General features: G+C 55.2%; 1 protein-coding gene and 1 long non-coding RNA gene across 4 annotated transcripts in view; both read left to right on the plus strand.

Annotated features, from left to right (window-relative positions):
* Positions 1–10,407, plus strand: part of THAP4 (THAP domain containing 4) — a 34,785-nt gene extending 24,378 nt beyond the window's left edge. For all 3 annotated transcript variants that reach the window (XM_018039786.1, XM_018039789.1, XM_018039792.1), the window contains one exon: positions 10,151–10,407. In XM_018039786.1, coding sequence (XP_017895275.1) covers positions 10,151–10,270 — 120 coding nt within the window. In that variant the 3' untranslated portion in view covers positions 10,271–10,407. The remainder of the gene's footprint in view (positions 1–10,150) is intronic.
* On the plus strand, positions 10,648–16,761 carry LOC106502005. Its single transcript, XR_001295563.2, has 3 exons — positions 10,648–10,820; positions 10,957–11,220; positions 15,589–16,761. It is a non-coding gene; the product is annotated as an uncharacterized LOC106502005 (long non-coding RNA).

The raw sequence follows: 18,499 nt of genomic DNA on the forward strand, positions 1-18,499 counted from the left end.
GTGAGGCCGACTCGGTCTGTGATGCTCTGAGGGCCCGCTCTGCCCTCTCCCACTTCGCCTGCACGGTCTTGGGTCCCCACCGGCGCTGCGCGGGGCTCCGGCCTCTCTGCGTCCTTGCCAGCGCTCGCTGTTCCCTGGGTTGGTAGGGGCCTTCCTGGTGGGTGCCAGGTGGCCTCTTGGGGTTCCGGTCTTCATCTGCCCAATGATGCTGATTGATTTTCATGGATGCCGGTTTGGTTTTCTTCATTGACTATAAATTGGTGCCCAGGAAATTAGTGCCAAATCCAAGGCCATTAAACCTGCCCTGTGGTTTCGTCTAGGAGTTTTACAGTTTTAGCTTTTCAAGGCTGTGGTTTATTTTGAGGGTGTTGTATTACTGTTAGGTAAGGGTGTGGTTTCATTCTTTTGCATGGGGACACCCAGTTTTCCAGCACCATTTGTTGAAAAGACTGTCCTTTTCCCCTTGTATAGTCTAATTTTAGGATAGATCTTTCTATTTCTACAAACTAATCATTTGCGTTTTGATTTGAATTTTGTCAACTCTGTAGGTCTCTTTGGGTAGTATTTATTATTAATGATACCAAGGTTTCCAATTCATGAACACAGACTGCGTTTCCAGTTATTTGTGTCTTCTCTAATTTCTTTCTGGAACATTAATGCAGTTTCCTTACGCATGTCTCTCACCTCCTTGGTTAGTCCCTGAATTTTCTTTCATGCTACTGGAAATAGAATTGCTTTCCTAATGTCCTTTTTGGGCTGTTCACTGCTAACCTACAGAAATGCAGCTGGTTTTTGTGTGCTGACTGTATCCTGTTACTTGCTGAATTCACTTACGAGCTAATAGTTTTGTGTGTGGAAGCCTTAAGATGCCTGCATGGCCCATCTGCAGAAATGGTCCTGCTCCCTCCTTTCCCGTGTGGCCCCTGTCGTGCCTTGCGCGTCGTGCCAGCTGGACTCCAGTGCTGTGCAGCAGCGTGGAGAAGGCGGCATTGGGCGTCCTCGCCTTGGTCCTGGTCTCCAGGAGAAGCCGTCAGCCTCTGCAGGGAGCACAGTGTCCCCTGGGGGCCTTTCTCGTGCAGCCTTTTATCGTGAAGACACTCAGCTTTGTCAGGCGCTGTTTTGCGTCGGTTAAGATGACCCTGCGGTTCTTCTCCTTCGCTGTAGTTTTGTGACACGCCCTATTGACTGATGTCCACATCTGGAAGCATCCTTGCTTGCATTCCAGGAATAAACCACACTTGGTCGCGGTGTGTAACCCTTTTACTACCTGGCTGAGCTTAATTTGCTTATTTTGTTGGGGATTTTTGTTTTGGTGTGCGTAAGGGATGTTGGTTTGTAGTTTGCTTGTTGTCTGTGTCTGGCTTTGATATTAGGGCAGTTCGGGCCTCTTGGAATGAGTTAGGAAGTAGTCCCTCGTCTTTATTTTTTTTACACAGTTTGAGAAAGGTGGATTTTCTTTGACTGTGCCGGGTCTCAGCTATGGCATGGGGGATCTCGGGTCTCGCTTGCAGCATGCAGGGACCGAGCCTAGGCCCTGGCGCTGGGAGCGTGGGGGCTTTCACCGCCAGGGACGCCCTGGTGTCAGTCCTCTGCACGTTTAGATCACTAACCTTTCACCACGAGGCCATCAGACCTAGGGCTCTCCTTTGTCATCAGGTTTTTATTACTGTCCCGTCTCCGTACACGGTGCAGGTCTGTTAGGGTCTCTCTCCCTTCACGGTTCAGGCTTGATGGGCTCTCTGTTCTCAGGGGTCTGAGCCTGGTCTGCTCATATGCTCTTGTAACCCTCGTTCCTGCCCACGTGGCAGCAGAGCGCCCAGTGCAGTCTCTGAGCTGAGCAGTGTGAGTCTCCCGTCTGGTGTGCAGTCTCTGAGCTGAGCAGTGTGAGTCTCCCGTCTGGTTCTCTTTGTCCACTGAGCTAAAGCTGTGTCGTTTTTGTCGATCTTTCTGAAGAAGCAACTTTCGCTCAGTTATTATTCTGTTCTCTGCTTACCTCTGCTCATATTTTTATTATTTCCTCCTCCTGTTAGCTGTGGGTGTTAGTGTCTTCTTATTTTTCTAGTCCCTTAAGTTGTAAAGTGAGATTATCGACTGGAGATCTTTCTTCATGTTAAAAATGCAAGCGCGTGGCGTGTGCATTTCCCGCTCGGCACTGCTTTTGCTGAGTCCCTTCAGTATTGATACGTTGTGGCTTTGTTCTCAGTCATCTCAAGCATGTTCTGACTTCCCTTCTTTGGTTTCTTCTTTGATCCTCTGGTCCTTTCGAGTGCTGTTTGATTTCCACGGATTTGTCATTTCTCTAGTTTCCCTCTTACTGATTTCTAATTTTGTCCCATTGTAATTAGAGAAGATACTTTGTATGATGTCTGTCGTTTTAAATGCATTGAGGGTTTATTTTTCACTAAACATGTGGTGTGTCTCAGAGCTTCCTGGTGGATCTGATGGTAACGAATCTGACTGCAAGGCAGGAGACCCAGGTCCAGTTCCTGGGCCGGGAAGACCCCCTGGAGAAGGGCGTGGCCACCCTCTCCGGTATTCTTGCCTGGAGAATCCCATGGACAGAGGAGCCTGGCGGGCTACAGTCCATGGGGTCACAAGAGTCAGACGCAACTGAGCGAGCGGCCGGCCTCCGCGTTTCAGGGTTGCCCTGAAGCAGCGCCTGTGCGTGTGAGTTGCGCGTTGCGCTGTCGGCACAGCCCGCTGCCCGCCCGTGGTCCCGCCCGTCGTGCACACTGCTGCCGCCCTGTCCGCTTCTCCCTGTGGTTCTGTCTCTTTGCGCTCCAAACATCTCCCTGCTCTTGGAGCCCGTGACTAGTACGGCTGCCCGTCTTTGTCTCTCGTAACCCGCTTGTCTGCTTTGTCTGAGGCTGGTATAGTTGCTCTTGCTGTCTCTTCGTGACTGCATGAAATGTCTTTTTTTCCATCATTTCACCTTAAGCCTCTTGGTGTCTTTGGATCTAATGCTGGTCTCTTGTAGACAGCATGCTTTTGCCCATTCTTCCAGTCTCTGTCTTTTGATTGGAGAGTTTAACCATTTACATTTAAAATAACCCCTGGTAATGGAGGGACTTCTGTCATCGTGCTGTGCTTTTCTGATATACCTCATGGCCTTTTTGTCCTTCGTTTCCTGCATACTATCTTCCGTGTCCAGTTGATTTTCTGTGTTGAAATGTTTCGATTCCCTTCTCGTCTCCTTTTGTGTATACACTGTGGATATCTCCTTTGTGGTTACGGTGGGGACCGTATGTGACTGGCCTGAAGTTGCTGCGTAGCCGCTCTTGTGCCTCACCGCGTTTCCCTCTACTGACAGCTTCGTCTGTCTCTCCAGGTCGTGTCTGCCGTCCTTGCATTTCGCCTGAAGGACCGCGTGCAGCGTTTGTTGCAAGGCCATCTGCTGGGGAGAATCCCCTCAGCTCATGGCCTGAGGACGTCCTGATGGCTCCCTCCCTTTACAGGACAGTTGCACTGGACACAGGGTTCTCTGGCAACAGTGTCCTCTCTCAGGACTTTGCCTGTGTTGGTTCACTGCTGCTGGCCTCCAGGCTTCCTGGCGAGGGGCTGCCAAGTGTGAGTGAGGACACCCTGTCTCTGACGAGTCGCTCTTCTCTTGCTGCTTTTGAGATTCTCTGGTTTGGGCTTTAGATTAAGTTGTGTGTGTCTGTGTGTGTCAGAGCTCATCCTGGTAGGGTTCCCTGGGCTCTCTGCAAGCTTCTGTTCATAGGCCCAGCTTGGAGAGGCTGCAGTCCAGCCCCGACCGCCTCAGAAAAGGCCGTGTCGCAGTAAAGCGAGGTGCCCAGGATCTCTGCTTCCCCGGTGCGCACAGTGACTATGTTAAGTGTGCAACAGCGTGATGTCTGAACGCATGCGTATGCCTCACTGCTAAAAATGCCGCCATCTGACCCTCCAGCAAGTCATAGCTGTGACATCAGAGGGCCCTGATCACAGATACCACCACAAGCACCATAATAATGAAAAAATTTGAAGTGTGAGAAATACTGAAAGGGAAAACGTAACCAAAGTGAGCAAATGTGTTTGGGAAGACGGCTTGAGGTCACCACAGGCCTCCACTCGGTCAGACGCGCAGCACCTCCGAGACAGGCGGATCGGTCCACCGCATCTTCCCGGCCTGCCTTCCCTCTGCTCCTGCAGCCGCTGCGTCTGCCTGCTCGGCCGCCTCCAGGCCCCTTGGGTGAACTTTTCGTGTAACCGTGTTCTTCAGCCTCAGAACTTTTTCTTGGCTTCGTTTTCTGTCTCTTTAACGGTACTTTAGTTTTGTTTATACGCCACTTTCTTGAGCTTCTCCGCATCTTCCTTCAGTTCTTGGAGCATCTTTGGGATCCTGGCATTTGTTTTTCGAGCAGTTTCTGTGGTTATTTTCTCTTCAAATGGGCTGGACCTCCCTGTTCCTTCATGTGCGCTGTGGTTGTGTTCTTTCTGAACACTGGGCATGTGGGTCTGCTTGTGTGGGGCCTGGAGGCGAGACCCCTCTTGGGGAGCCGCCGGGTGCGTTGCTGGTCTTGTTGGCCCTCTGGGCCTCTCGTAAGCGTTGGCATCTCTGTGCTGACGAGGTACCCACAGGGTGAACTTCAGGTCTGCCCGGGTCTCTCCTGAGCCTCCCACCGTGTGCAGCCACTGGCTGATTTCCCATTGGTGCCACTATTTCTGAGCCAGCCCTTGCCGTCTGGCTCCTGACAGGGGCAGGAGGAAATACGAAGCAGGGGGAAGGGGCGTTGGCCTGTTAGCCCCCGGGAGCCCCTGGAGAGGAGGGCCCCGAGGGCCGCCCGCCTCTGTCTGCACGTCGGAGCCCAGGCCTGTAACGCCTGTGCCGTGTCTTGCCAGGTATGGGGGTTGCCAGCTGTCGCTGCTGCAGTTTCCCGCGGCGCTGTGACCGTCTTCCCTGCGCAGCTGCCGTCAGACACGCAGGCTTCTCAGTATCGCCCCAGTCTCCGCCTGTCTCCTCTGCCGCTCCGTTACCTGGGCTCTTCTCTCTGCAGCTGCTGCTTCTCCCCTTCCTGGCCCTGGGCCTCCTTCCCGTCTGCTCCCGCTGCCTCTCAGCACTCCCCTGCAGGGGTCGCCGGTCCTGCTGGCCTTGGGGGAGGGGGTGGTTACAGTCAGGAGCTGTCTCCACGGCTGTAGAACAGATTGTGCTCACCGAACTTGCTGGGGCAAGGGCACGCCTTCTCCAGGGTGGGAGCCCATAGGATGCCAAGGTGAGGAGACGCCGCTGCGTCCGCAGGTGAGTGGACGACAGGGACGGCGCGTCATCCGCACGCCATCGGGGAGTGTGCCGTGGCCGCGGAAAATGACATTTGCAGCAGGACAGACAAGCCTCGAGGATGTCGTATTAGGTGGAATGTGAAGACAGGTGCTGCATGATTGCATTTAAAAATGGAATTTAAAAAAGGAAACTCACAGAAATAGACAAGAAGGTGGGAGCAGTGGACAGACGTTACTCAGGGGATGTGAGCTTCCAGGTGGGAAATGAGTTGGCTCTGGGCGTGCCGCGGACAGCACGGGGCGGCAGGTAACAGTACTCCATTCCATTCGTGAAGTCTGCTAAGAGAGTGGACCTTAAACGACCTCACCACACCCAGGAAAGTTGTGCTAACTAACCACATTGTGGTAAACATCGGGCCGTATACACGTGTGGAGCGATCACGTCTAAACTTGAACCTGAACAGTGTCACATGCCAGTCTCAGCTCAGTAAAGCGGGGGCAGAGCGGGGGAAGGAGCTGGTGTTGGGGCTCACCAGGGAGAGAAACTCTGCGGCTCGCACGAGTCCTCCGGCAGCTGGCCCCCATGTGCACCAGCTCCTCTCTCCACGGCTCAGCCCTCACTTACACCTCACGCGTCGTGTGGGGTGGCTTCCTGGTTTATTTCAGGACCTAGAATGAAATCAAATCTATCCTGCTCTCTCCCAGCCCGTCCTCCTCCACGTTTTTCCTGCTGGACAAGACACTGGTGCCACTCGGCCGCGAAGTCCCGTGCAGCTCTCCCACACCCATGCGCTGCGGCAGGGCAGGCCCCATCCTGCGCTCTCCCAGAGCACGCTCACACTCATGTCCACTGAGTCAGTGGGGCCCTGCCGCCAGCTCATCCTCTGTCCCCTTCTCCTCCTGCCTTCAGTCTTTCCCAGCATCGGGGTCTTTCCAGTGAGTCGGCTCTTCCTATCAGGTGGCCAAAGGATTGGAGCTTCAGCTTCAGCATCAGTCCTTCCAGTGAACATTCAGGGCCGATCTCCTTGCAGTCCAAGGGACTCTCAAGAGTCTTCTCCAGCACCACAGTTCAAAAGCATCAATTCTTTGGCACTCACCCCTCTTTATGGTCCAACGCTCAATTCTGTACACAACCACTGGGAAAACCATAGCCTTGACTAGACGGACCTTTGTTGGCAAAGTGATGTCTCTGCTTTTTAAAGCACTGTCTAGGTTTGTCGTAGCTTTTCTTCCAAGGAGTAAGTGTCTTTTAATTTTATGGCTGCAGTCACCATCCACAGTGATTTTGAAGCCCAAGAAAATGAACTCTGTCACTGAACTACTTTCTCTTATTCAGTGTCAGGTTTAAGCCAGCTTTTTCACTCTCCTCTATCACCCTCATCCAGAGGCTCTTCAGCTCCTCTTCACTCTCTGCAGTTAGGGCGGCGTCACCTGCGTGTCTGAGGTGGCTGTTTCTCCTGGCAAGCTTGACTCCAGCTTGTGACTCATCCAGCCCAGCATTTTGCATGATGTTAAATAAGCGCAATGACAATATACAGCCTTGTAATACGCCTTTTCGAACTAGTCCACTGTTTCATGTCTGGTTCTAACCACTATTCTTCTTGACCTGCCTTACAAATAGCTAGGAAAAGAAGAGAAGTTAAAAGCAAAGGAGAAAGGGAAAGATACACCCATCTGAATGCAGAGTTTCAAAGGATAGCAAGGAGAGATAAGAAAGCCTTAAGTGAACAATGCAAAGAAATAGAGGAAAACAATAGAATGGGAAAGACCAGAGACCTCTTCAAGAAAATTAGAGATACCAAGGGACGAGTTCATGAAAATATGGGCTTGATAAAGGACAGAAATGATAAAGACCTAACAGAAGCAGGAGAGATTAAGAGGAGGCAAGAATATAGAGAAGACCTGTACAAAAAAGATCTTCATGACCCAGATAACCACAGTGGTGTGATCACTCATCTAGAGCCAGACATCCTGGAATGCGAAGTCAAGTGGGCCTTAGGAAGCATCACTATGAACAAAGCTAGTGGAGGTGATGGAATTCCACCTGAGCTATTTCAAATAATAAAAGATGATGCTGTGAAAGTGCTGTGCTCAATATGCCAGCAAATTTGGAAAACTCAGCAGTGGCCACAGGACTGGGAAGGGCAGCTTTCATTCCAGTCCCTAAGGAGGGCAGTGCCGGAATGTGTTCAAATTGCCAGACAGTTGTGCTCATTTCACACGCTAGCAAAGCAATGCTCAAAATCCTTGAAACTGAGCGTCAACAATACGTGAACCAAGAACTTCCAGATGTTCAAGCTGGATTTAGAAAAGGCAGAGGAACCGGTGATCAATTTGCCAACACCCGCTGGGTCAGGGAAAGCAGAGGAGTTCCAGAAGAGTGCCTGCTTCTGCTCCGTTGACTGCGCTGAAGCCTCTGACTGTGTGGACAGGACATGGCAGGAGGAGAAGCCACTCTGAGAAAGCGTCGAACGCTGAGGAGTTCCGGAGTCAGGCTCACCTTCGCAGTCGCGTCTCTGGGGCTGTGCCGTGGAGGCCGCGCTCGCTTGACTGACATGGGCATGCGCGCCGGCGTCGCGGTGACTCTCTTTCTGCGCCTCTGAGGCTCCCGGGCCTGCTGGCCCATCGTCTGCCAGTGGAGTTGAGCTCCCAGCTGGGCAGCATTCTCTGCAGAAGGAGGCCCCCACGGCTCCAAGCACCCTGGAGCCTGAACAAGCTCCGCTTTGAGGCTGTAGAGGCAGACAGCTGCTTCCCCCTTGACTTGTTTGAAGGAGGTCAGTCTGCAGCCCAGAGCGATCCTCACCCTGAGCGGAAACGTGGGCTGACTGCCCCTTGCTGTTGGCGAGCCCCGCACTGGCCATGGGGCACGAGAGATGTAAGGTACAACTTGCCCCAATTGTAGATTGTTCGAAGAACTTTCATTTGAAGAGGAAAACAGCAAAAGAAATTTCATCCAAGGGGCCACAAAGCCCAGAGGAGCCGAGCAGGTGATCCCTGCAGCCCTGCTTGGTGGTGGGCCACGTGAGCAGAGCCCCAGGTGTGCTCCTGGGTAGGCAGCCGTCCCTCACCCTCCTCGGTGGGGCCTGGGGCTGAGGGCCCCCCAGGACTGTCTCCCGCTTCCTGCTGCCCGGCAACGGGCTCTGGGGTGAGGGGGCTGCTACTGGGTGTTCACAGCTTCCAGCTGAAGACCACAGGAGAGGCTACACGGGTCTCCATCAGTGAAGCGGGCTGTGTCCACGTGGTGTGGCCACACGCCGTTGCAGCAGCGCGGAGACAAGACTGCGGGTGCTGGGCGCCCCGCCCCTGCTGAGAAGCCAGACGCTGCCTCAGCCCGTTGGGCAGGCTCTGTGTGGCAGATGAGCAGACGCCTCCCCTTTGCCCTGGGAAGGCCCGCAGCATGGGGCCCACCTGCATCCCCCTGTGCCCTGCCAGCAATACGGCAGCGGGTGGCCAGCGGGAGGGCCAGGGGCGTGTCCCATGGTGCCCGTGGGTGTCCAGGGCCCTGGGGCTGATGGATCTGGAACGGCGGCTGCTGTACTGGGTGCAGGGGCCCAATTCCGAGGCTGCAGGTGTGGGTCATGCCTGAGCCCCCACCTCTCCCGCAGCCTGGAGGGGATGGGCCTGGACCCCCGACCGTGTGGCCTCTGCTGCCCTCAGGCAGACAGGAGACCACACGGGTCTGCCTGCATGTCACAGGTTCCCCGCCTCTCTCTGTAAAGCCTGAGGAACTTCCTCTGGTGTTTTCTGTGAGGAGGATGGGGGTCCTCCTGGTGGGGAATTCTCTGGATCTCTGTCTGAAAGTGTCCGTTTTGGTGTCATCTTTGAAGGATGTTTTGCAGCCAGAACACCAGGGGTGTGCTCACTTTCATGGCTTTGAGGATGTCCCTCCGTTCTCCTCTGGTCCCTTCCCTTCCGTGACTTCCCTGAATGGCACACTCGTGTATGGGAACAGTGCATACCTGAGGCTTTGCTTGATGTTACCTCCCGCAGCCAGCAGACCCCTGCTTCTCCCAGGTGGGCCAGGAAGGGCAGCTCCTGCTCACTAGAGACAGAGCTGCCCGTGTGTTTCTGGGTAACTCACTCCGGGGTGCAGCCCTGCGGGGGTCCCGACCTGTGCTGCGCAGCCCCGGGCCTCGGGTGCCCCAGCCTGCTCCCCAGGCTCCAGGCGGCCTCCACTCAGGCCTTGGGGGCAGCTGCTCCAGGCTGTCTCCCTGGCACACCCTTCTGCCTGAGACCGTGGCCTTGCAGCCCGGCTGGTTCTCTGAGGCCTTTAAGTGGACTCTCTGAAATCTGGCTTTGCTTTTCTCTCTGTGGAGGGCTGGTGAGTGAGAAGCAGTTGCCTGGCCTGGCCAGCATGCCTGCTGTGGCGCTCGGGGGTCCCCAGCCCCACTCGGCACCAGGTGACACCAGCTGGGGGTGCTCTGCTTCTGGTAGCGGCCTTTCCGCCTCCTGTGTCGGCAGGCAGGCTCCTCACCACTGGCGCCACCTGGAAGCCGTGGTAGCAGGACTTGGCCCCGGTTCCCTTCCGGGCTCGGTTGCCTCGGCTCTGTGTTCTTGTTGGAGGTCTGGCGCTGGTGGAGCGGGTTCCCACCTCCAGCTTCCGTGGCAGCTGTGCGGAGAAGGCAGGAGGAGCTGAAAGGACACCCTGGGGTCAGCCTGTGGCCAGACAGCAGGACAGTGCCCGTGCCTACCTCCACTGTCCCGGGGCAGCTGGGGGGGCGGCGGAGGGCACAAGCCGGGGGTCAGGACGCCCGTCGGGGCTGCCAGCTGAGGGTCTGTTGCCCCCTGGCAGGGCCACTGCCCGGCTCGCGGGCCCCTGACCGCCGAGGTGGGTGTCGCGGCCACTGCAGGAGCACGTGGCCTGTGCTGGCCCGGCAGCCCTTGTGGAATCTTTGGACGATAAAAACCAAAATGTTTGTTTTCTTCTGCTCAGATTACCCGAAAATTCAGGCTGAATTCCGAAGGCAAACTTGAACAGACAGTCTCCATGGCAACCACTACGCAGCCCTTGACTCAACACCTGCACGTCACATACAAGAAGGTGACCCCGTGACCCCGGGTGGAGCTGCCTGCCTGGGGACGCTGCACTGCAGGCGTGGGTGTGGCCACAGGTCGGGCACCGTGGGTCGAGGGTGTGGCCTCGGCTCCTGTAATGACGTAGAGAAACCAAATAAAAGGCCTTTATTTTTATGGGTGAGCACCGTCAATGTTGTCACTTGCGCAGACTACATTTCTTTCATCTGCTGGTGATTCTTTGTTTCCAGAGTCTTCCCTAAAAACTTTAGAAAGGGTGACGTTCTCATTTTTTCCTGCAGTTTTGACAGTATGCTTCCGTCATAGCTCAGTCAGTAAAGAGCCTGCCTGCGATGCAGGAGGCCTGGGTTCAATTCCTGGGTCGGGAAGGTCCCCTGGAGACGGAGATGGCAACTCACTCCAGTATTCTTGCCTGGAAAATCGCATGGACAGAGGAGCTGGTGGGCTGCAGTCCACGGGATTGCCAGAGCCGGACACAACTTAGCAGCTACACCACCGCCAAAACACTTACGAGCATTTGGTAGTCAGTAATAAGCTGAAGACAGAGGTTATGTTTAAGAGCTGAGCAAGTAAGACCCCCATTTCCTAGTGGACAGAGGGCGTTCCCAAGGCATGAGGGTGGCTGTGAGCCTAAGCGTCGTTACATAGATGTGAGCTGATTCTCACTAACACACACCTTCGTTTCTTCCTGTGTCTAATTTACAGTGGAATCTTCCACACACACACTGGCCCTCGCCCCACGCCCACCAGCACGGGCCCCACGCCCGTGGCGCGTGTGCTCTCTCCCATCTGGTGGCTGAAGCGTCTCACGGTGAATTCCACACTGTGCTGTTTGAAACGCTTCAGCCTGTGTGCAAAAGCGAAAAAAGCCTCTCTCTTCTTCTCCATGGCTCGGCCTCCGCCGCACCCTCCTCCTTCCTGTTTCGCCCTCTTGGAGGGGGCGGGGGCACAGCCGGTTTCACCAGGAGCGTAAGTAGACACGGGGCAAGGGCGGCGATGCCGAGGGCGGGGGTCCGCGCTGCAGCCACACGGCTGTCACACACCCAGGGGCATAGGCGTCGCGGGCGCTGGAGTTGCCAATGCCTGGTGTGCGAGGAACTCAAGGCTGCAGGGGTCCCCCCTGGCCCAGGCCTGTCCCCCGGGCCCCACTCTGGTCCCGCCCCACGGCTGGGCCAGAGCAGCTCCCCCTCCCTTCGTGGGGTCCTGTCCTCCCCGAGCCCCCATCTGGGGTCCCCCTGGTGGGGCTCTGCCAAGGTCGTGAACCTGAGGCTCCAGGAGGCCCCATCCTTCAGGGTCCAGGGAAGGTAGCAAGGCCGTCCGTGGGGTCGCAAAGAGTCAGACACAACGTAACAACACAACAGCAACCAGCAAGGCCCCAGGGCTGCTGCGCCCTGCACACTGGCGGAGACAGACACCCCCGCCGGGGGCAGCCTCCTTTGCCGTCCACAGGACTATGGGGGACAGGCACAGCCTTATGCTCTGGGCCCCGTGGACGGACACCCCACCGCACAGTCTCCGACATGCCTCGGGAATCATTTCTCCATAGTCTGGATGTTAGGCCCTGACTTCGGGTTAGGTGGCTGCTTGTCACCCTGCCGTCTGGGGGACTTGTTTGTCGCTGACCAGCACCAACCTCCTCATCAAGTTGGGCCACACTGTGATCTGTCTGAACGAGCTCTCGATGTCAGTAGGCTGGAGGTTTTCCAAATTCCAGGTCTGGTTCCTCTTGGCTGACGGGCTTCCCAGGTGGCTCACAGGTTAAAGCGTCTGCCTGCAATGCGGGAGACCTGGGTTCAATCCCTGGGTCGGGAAGATCCCCTGGAGGAAGAAATGGCACCCCACTCCAGTACTCCTGCCTGGAGAATCCCATGGACGGAGGAGCCTGGTGGGCTGCAGTCCGCGGGGCCGCAGAGTCACGACTGAGCACCTCCCGTTTCACTTTCACTCTTCTTCTTGGCTCACAGCTCTGTCTTCACACTTCTTGGCTCTGACTGTCCGAGGGGAACAAGGCGCTGGCGCTTTGCTTGGAATGCCCAGCCAGGCACCCAGGCCACTGTCCACACGCTCTGCCTTCCTGCAGCCTAGGACACACTGCAGCCAAGCTCTTGACAGAAGTCCCCGCTTCCATCTGAGATCTCATCAGACTGGCCTTTACACCTGTCCAAGTCGGTAAACGGAAGCCATGCTGAGCTGGAGCCGGGAGGGATTCCCTTGTGGTCCAGGGGGTTAGGACCCCACTGGCACTGCCCAGGTTCTGGGGCCAGTCCCTGGGCAGGAAGCTCAAACCGCAGAAGCTGCACAGCATGGGCAAAACAGTTAGTTAAAAAAATGTCGAGTGGGCAGGCCCCCAGGGGGCGCTCTCAGCCAGCCCTACTGGATGTCCCCACAGGAGGGGACCACCTGGCCTCCAGCCAGAAGCCGGCCACCGCCCGCAGGGGGAAGAGTTTCTCCCTGCCCGGCAACAGCCCAGCCAACGAGAAGTCTCCAGGCTTCAGGCCCGCGCGCCTCCAGTGGACTGTTCACAGCAGCCGCGCCGACCTCTGTCTCTGGTGAAAGAGCTTCCTCTCCTCTTCCCTGGGCTTGCCTGTGGTTCACCAGCTTCTGACCTGAAACCCGATGCTTTGCTGTTCCTGAATGAACCCATTTTGTCGATAAAAAGTTGCTGTTGATGGTTTCAGGTCCACACATCCACGTTTCTCCTCGCGCTTGGCTCCGGCCACTCGGGTTTCCTCTAAGAAGGCAGAGGCTTCCTGCACAGCTCTCCTCTCTTCCTGCGTCCCCAGCATCGCCCCAACCGTCCACTCACAGCTCTGAGCTCACAGCCACCTCCACATGCTTAGATAATTGAGCCTTTGACTGTGTGGATCACAGTAAACTGTGGAAAATTCTAAAAGAGATGGGAATACCAGACCACTTGACCTGCCTCTTGAGAAACCTATATCCAGGTCAGGAAGCAACAGTTAGAATTGGACATGGAATAACAGACTGGTTCCAAATAGGAAAAGGAATATGTCAAGGCTGTATATTGTCACCCTGCTTATTTAACTTCTATGCAGAGTACATCATGAGAAATGCTGGGCTGGAGGAAGCACAAACTGGAATCGAGATTGCTGGGAGAAATATCAGTAACCTCAGATATGCAGATGACACCACACCTATAGCAGAAAGTGAGGAGGAACTAAAAAGCCTCTTGATGAAAGTGAAAGTGGAGAGTGAAAAAGTTGGCTTAAAGCTCAACATTCAGAAAATGAAGATCATGGCATCCGGTCCCGTCACTTCATGGCAAATAGATGGGGAAACAGTGTCAGACTTTATTTTGGGGGGCTCCAAAATCACTGCAGATGGTGACTGCAGCCATGAAATTAAAAGACGCTTACTCCTTGGAAGAAAAGTTATGACCAACCTAGATAGTATATTCAAAAGCAGAGACACATTACTTTGCCGACTAAGGTCCGTCTAGTCAAGGCTATGGTTTTTCCTGTGGTCATGTATGGATGTGAGAGTTGGACTGTGAAGAAGGCTGAGCGCCGAAGAATGGATGCTTTTGAACTGTGGTGTTGGAGAAGACTCTTGAGAGTCCCTTGGACTGCAAGGAGATCCAACCAGTCCATTCTAAAGGAGATCAACCCTGGGATTTCTTTGGAAGGAATGATGCTGAAGCCAAGACTCCAGTACTTTGGCCACCTCATGAGAAGAGTTGACTCATTGGAAAGAACTCTGATGCTGGGAGGGATTGAGGGCAGGAGGAGAAGGGGACGACCGAGGATGAGATGGCTGGAGGGCATCACTGACTGTATGGACGTGACTCTGAGTGAACTCCGGGAGATGGTGATGGACAGGTAGGCCTGGCGTGCTGCAGTTCATGGGGTCGCAAAGAGTCGGACACGACTGAGCGACTGAACTGAACTGAACTACGTCTCAGTAACAACTTTCTGACTTGGTCCATTCAGACTGCTTTAACAAGAATACCACAGACTGGCTGGATTTTAAGCAACAGGAATTTACTTGTCAGCGTCCTAGAGGCCCAGGACCACAGTGCTGGTGACCGGCTGACAAGGGACTTTTCTCCTGGACAGCTGCCCACTGGACCTCACGTGCGGAAAGGCTGGGCTGGCTCTCTGGGATCACCCAGGCAGGTGCTCGCCCCAGTCACAAGGTGACTTTAGGACATAGTCCCCCCCCAAGGCCACACCTTCTCCTCCCATGAAGGAGGGAGCACTTCAACATGTGAATTTCAGGGAAGACAGACATCCAGACCACAGCTCCAAGGTCAGACCAAGCTCAGCCTGGAGGCTAAGGCCAGAGCCATCTCTGTTGCTGGAATGATGCTAAGAGCACCTGGGAGCACCAAGGAAGTCCACTTCCTCCCCCTACACTGCAGGCTCCTCCCTTCTCACAGCTGGGTGCGGGAGGGGTGGGCAGCCCCAGAGCAGAGCAGAGAAGCTGGGGCATAAGAGACAGACGCAGGTAGTGCACACGGCCCGCTGGCTGTCCTCCCCTCCATGCCCCACTCGTGCCGCTGGCGGGCTGGGGACCTGGAGGGCGTTCCCAGCCCCCTCGTTCCTCTGCCCTGCTTCCTGCAGCCTGGAGGCTGGGTCGCCTTTCCCGAGGGCTGCCCAGCGGCTCGCCTGTGCGGCGTCCGCCCGCCTCACGGGGCTGATCACCCCACCCGCCTGGACCAGCACCTCAGCAGAGCTGCCCAGGGGCCGTCTCCTAAGCCTGTCCTCATACCTACGTTCGGTGGCAGAATTCTCTTAGAAAATCTTCCCTCCATCCAGTTAGGCTCAGGTTCAGTTCCTCTGAAACAGTTCACGCTGGAGCCAGTGGAAACGCTCGTGTCTTCCCTCTGATGTCCAGTGTTAGAGCAAGCGTGCAGGGACGCTGGGGCTGGCCCGGGACCAGCCTTCTCGCGCCATGCCTCCCTCTCCTGCTTCTGCTACAAACCCAACACTCTCAGTCCAGTCTTTCTGTGGCAGAAGCAGGGGCCCACGTGACCCTACGGTTAGCCGGACGGAGACCCTGATGGCCTCTGTGCCCACTTCCTGCCCGGCTCCTCCCTTCTCTCCTGCAGGGGTGGGGGTGAGAGGCCTGGGCAGGATCAGCTCCCTTCACACAGTTTCCTCAGGTGCCTCCACTGAACCATCTGCCATCACACGGCCCTTCACTCCCTAGTGCTTCAGCATGGGACACGTGTATTCTTTAAGAAAGAGAAAAAACTGCGTCCACACTGACATTTCCCAATCTGATTCTTAGATTATGCAATTTCTTACTTAAATTCTTCTATTTCACCTCTTTTAAGAAAAAATCTTCTTTATCATTGTTTACTTCCTCCTACAGGATACTTAGGACTTCCTGATGGCTCAGTGGTCAAGAATCCACCCGCAGTGCAGGAGACACAGGAGACCCAGGTTAAATGCCGAGTTGGAAAGGTCCCCCACAGAAAGAGAAGGCAACCAGCTCCAGTACCTTTGCTTGAAAAAGTCTATGGACAGAAGAGCCTGGCAAGCTATACTCCATGATGCTGCAAAGAGTTAGACACGACTGAGTGACTAGTGCTAAGGACTGGAGCCTGGGGCTGCAGCGCGTGGGCCCCAGAGTTGGGCACCCCTGAGCGGCCCCAGAGTTGGGCACCCCTGAGCGGCCCCAGAGTTGGGCACCCCTGAGCGGCCACACCACCGCGGGACACATATGGCTAACTCAGAACAGTGATACTGTCGATAAACTACTAACTGAAGTCAGTGTCTTGCTATTGTTTCTACAGCTTGCACACTGAGTATATAATGTTAAAAAATATTATAGTTGGAATAACTGATTTCTCTGGCTGCTTATGTCACCAAGTCAGCCTACAAACTCATTTATCTCTAATGTTGACTGTTTCAGTTAGCTTTGCTTATGCAAAACACAGATGGGACCCTGTGGTCAACAGTGTAAAACAGGGACTTCCCGGGTGGCCAAGGGGCTGGGACTCTGCGCTCCCGGTGCGGAGGGCCTGGGTTCTGTCCCTGGTCAGGGAGCTGGACCTCACACGCTGCAAGTGGGAACCCGAATGTTGCGGCCAAAGGTCCCACACGCCACGAGGAGGATCAAAGCCCGGCCACCGCAAGGGCCCAGCGCAGCCAGACAGAGAAATAAGGACAGAAACCCTGTAAATCCAGGTTCGTCCCGCTTCACGGGCGTGCAGAGCCCGCCCAGGCCGGCCTGCCACGCTCTGTCAGCAGACGCCCTGACGCTGGGTCTCTGGGCTGTCTCAGTCTTTTGCTAATCAAATACCGTCACGATGAATAACTACATACATGTCACTCTGGGCTTCTGCCAGTGTATCTTCAGGACAGATTTCTCAAAGTAGCGTTACCAGCCCAAGGGCGAGCACGTGCGGGGCTGGTCCAGGTGGTGCCCTTCCCGACGGGCACTGTGCTGTCTCGCCTCCCACAGCAAGTGTGAGGTGCCCTGCCCCCAGCGAGTCTGTGGTCAGATCTGGGCGCGGCCGACCTGGTAGGTGAGGACTGGGGTGCTGGGGTCCTGGGGCAGTTTGGGTCTGCATTTCAACTTTGTCTTTCCTTCTTGACTTTTGAGGCTGAGTAAGTTCTTTTGACTTATAAATAATCTTCCTGATTTTCAACTACAGCCTTTAATGGAGGTGAAACACATGGTTACAACATGAAGTTCACGGTTCCACAGCGTCCACACGAGTGTGCGGCTGAGCAGCACTTTGTACACTCGCGTGCGTGCAGCTGCCACCTCTGTCTGCTTCCAGGATAGCCTGTCACCCCGGGAAGAAGCCCCATGGCCCCCAGTCACTCCCCTCCCCACCCCGCACACCACCCTCTGCTTCCCGCCTCAGGCTGCAGCAGCTTTTGAAAATGGTAAACGTCATAAACACTTTTCCCATCAAGTATGTTGATATATATGTTATAAGCATCTATATAAATGTCCTAAACACTTTTCCCATCAAATATATTGTCTTTTCTTGTTCCTGGATTTTATGTTTCATTATTTCTTAAACCCTCATGTATTGTTTCACAGTGGCCCTTCGTCTCCCTCGTTGCAGAGGCTCTCTCTACAGTGAGCAGGGGCTGTTCTTCACTGCAGAGGCCGGGCTTCTCGTTAAGGCAGCTTCTCTTGTTGCGGAGCCTGCGCTCAGTAGCTGCCCCACTGCGGCGTGTGGGACCCTCCCAGACGGGATCAGACCCCTGTCCCCTGCGCTGGCAGGCGGATACTCACCCGCTGTACCACCAGGGACATCCTCTTGTTCTCGGATTTCAAAACACATTTAGGAAGGTTTGCCCACTCCCCAGTTACAAAGAAACTCACACATGGCTCCTGGCACTTGCTTCACTTTTCACACTTGCTCTTGGACCCACGTGTGACTTGTCTCGTCTGGTGTGTTGCCTGGGTTTGGTCTGGTCTTCTTCCGGGTGCTGACTGCTCGTCCCATCGCTTGCTGACGACCTGGTCTCCTCCACCTCATCGTGGACTTGGTGCTCCAGGCTCCAGGGTCTGTCTCTGCGGGCCCCGCGTCCCTGTGCTCGCGTGTCTGCATGTGCCCGGGGCCTCGGGGTCCAGGGGCAGACCCAGAGGCAGGGAGGCCCAGACCTTCCTCCTTTCTCTTCTTGGAAAGGTTTCCTCAGCTGTTTTTGTCCTTCCCCTCCTCATGTGAACTTTATAATTAGCTTTAGATCCAGACGGGGAAACACACTCTAGTACTTCCTTAAGGGGAAGATGCTTTGCTCAGTCACGTCCCCCTCTTTTGTGACCACATGCACTGCGGCCCACCGGGCTCCCCTGTCCATGGATTCTCCAGGCAAGAATACTGGAGTGGGTTGCCATTTCCTTCTCGGGGGGATCTTCCCGACCCAGGGATCTAGCCCGCGTCCCCCACTCTGCAGGCAGAGTCCTCACCATCTGCGGGAACAGGTAGTTTCATAATGATGTTAAATTTATAAACTTCCTTGCTTGTAGAGAAATGGCTTTATGAGACTGTTTTCTTCTAGAATGAAGGGTTCCCTCCGTCTGACCAAGTCCAAGGTGTCCTTGAGGAAGCTTGAGTTTGCCTCACACGGGTTCACCTTTCTTCTCCGTCTCTCCCTCGCAAAGTCACCTTCTGTGTTGCCGGAAAGGGCGCATCCCCCTTGTCTTCTGCCCAGCACGCCCCCGCGGCCAGTCTCCCCACGGGGACTGAAACCTGCTTTTCTGACTCTGTGCCTGTGGCACCAGCTCCCAGGGCTGGAAATGTCCCAGGGGGCTGATC

Source organism: Capra hircus, chromosome 3, assembly GCF_001704415.2.
Source record: "Capra hircus breed San Clemente chromosome 3, ASM170441v1, whole genome shotgun sequence".
NCBI lineage: Eukaryota > Metazoa > Chordata > Mammalia > Artiodactyla > Bovidae > Capra > Capra hircus.